Raw genomic sequence first — 418 nt, forward strand, 5'->3', positions numbered from 1 at the left:
GCGCCGACACCGGCGCCGCCGTCGAGTGCCTGCGGCGCCAGCCCTTCCGCGCCCTGGTGGACCAGGACGTCCAGCCCGCGCGCTACCACGTGGCCTTCGGGCCGGTGGTGGATGGCGACGTGGTGCCGGACGACCCCGAGATCCTGATGCAGCAGGGGGAGTTCCTCAACTACGACATCCTCATCGGGGTCAACCAGGGCGAGGGGCTGAAGTTCGTGGAGGACTCGCTGGAGAGCGAGGACGGCATCTCGGCCTCCTACTTCGACTTCACCGTGTCCAACTTCGTGGACAACCTCTACGGCTACCCCGAGGGCAAGGACATCCTGCGGGAGACCATCAAGTTCATGTACACGGACTGGGCCGACCGCGACAACGGCGAGATGCGGCGCAAGACGCTGCTGGCCCTCTTCACTGACCA

At 66.5% G+C, this 418-nt stretch overlaps 1 protein-coding gene across 1 annotated transcript in view; it reads left to right on the forward strand.

The window, feature by feature from the left end:
• Positions 1 to 401, forward strand: part of SRRT (serrate, RNA effector molecule) — a gene marked incomplete at its 3' end in the record, with an annotated part of 29055 nt that extends 28654 nt beyond the window's left edge. Inside the window, exon 17 of the mRNA XM_017736411.1 lies at positions 27 to 401. Coding sequence (XP_017591900.1) covers positions 27 to 401 — 375 coding nt within the window. The remainder of the gene's footprint in view (positions 1 to 26) is intronic.
• Between the last annotated feature and the right edge of the window lie 17 nt (positions 402 to 418).

The sequence above is a fragment of the Corvus brachyrhynchos genome, unplaced genomic scaffold (genome assembly GCF_000691975.1).
Source record: "Corvus brachyrhynchos isolate BGI_N302 unplaced genomic scaffold, ASM69197v1 scaffold1176, whole genome shotgun sequence".
NCBI classification, from domain to species: Eukaryota; Metazoa; Chordata; class Aves; order Passeriformes; family Corvidae; genus Corvus; species Corvus brachyrhynchos.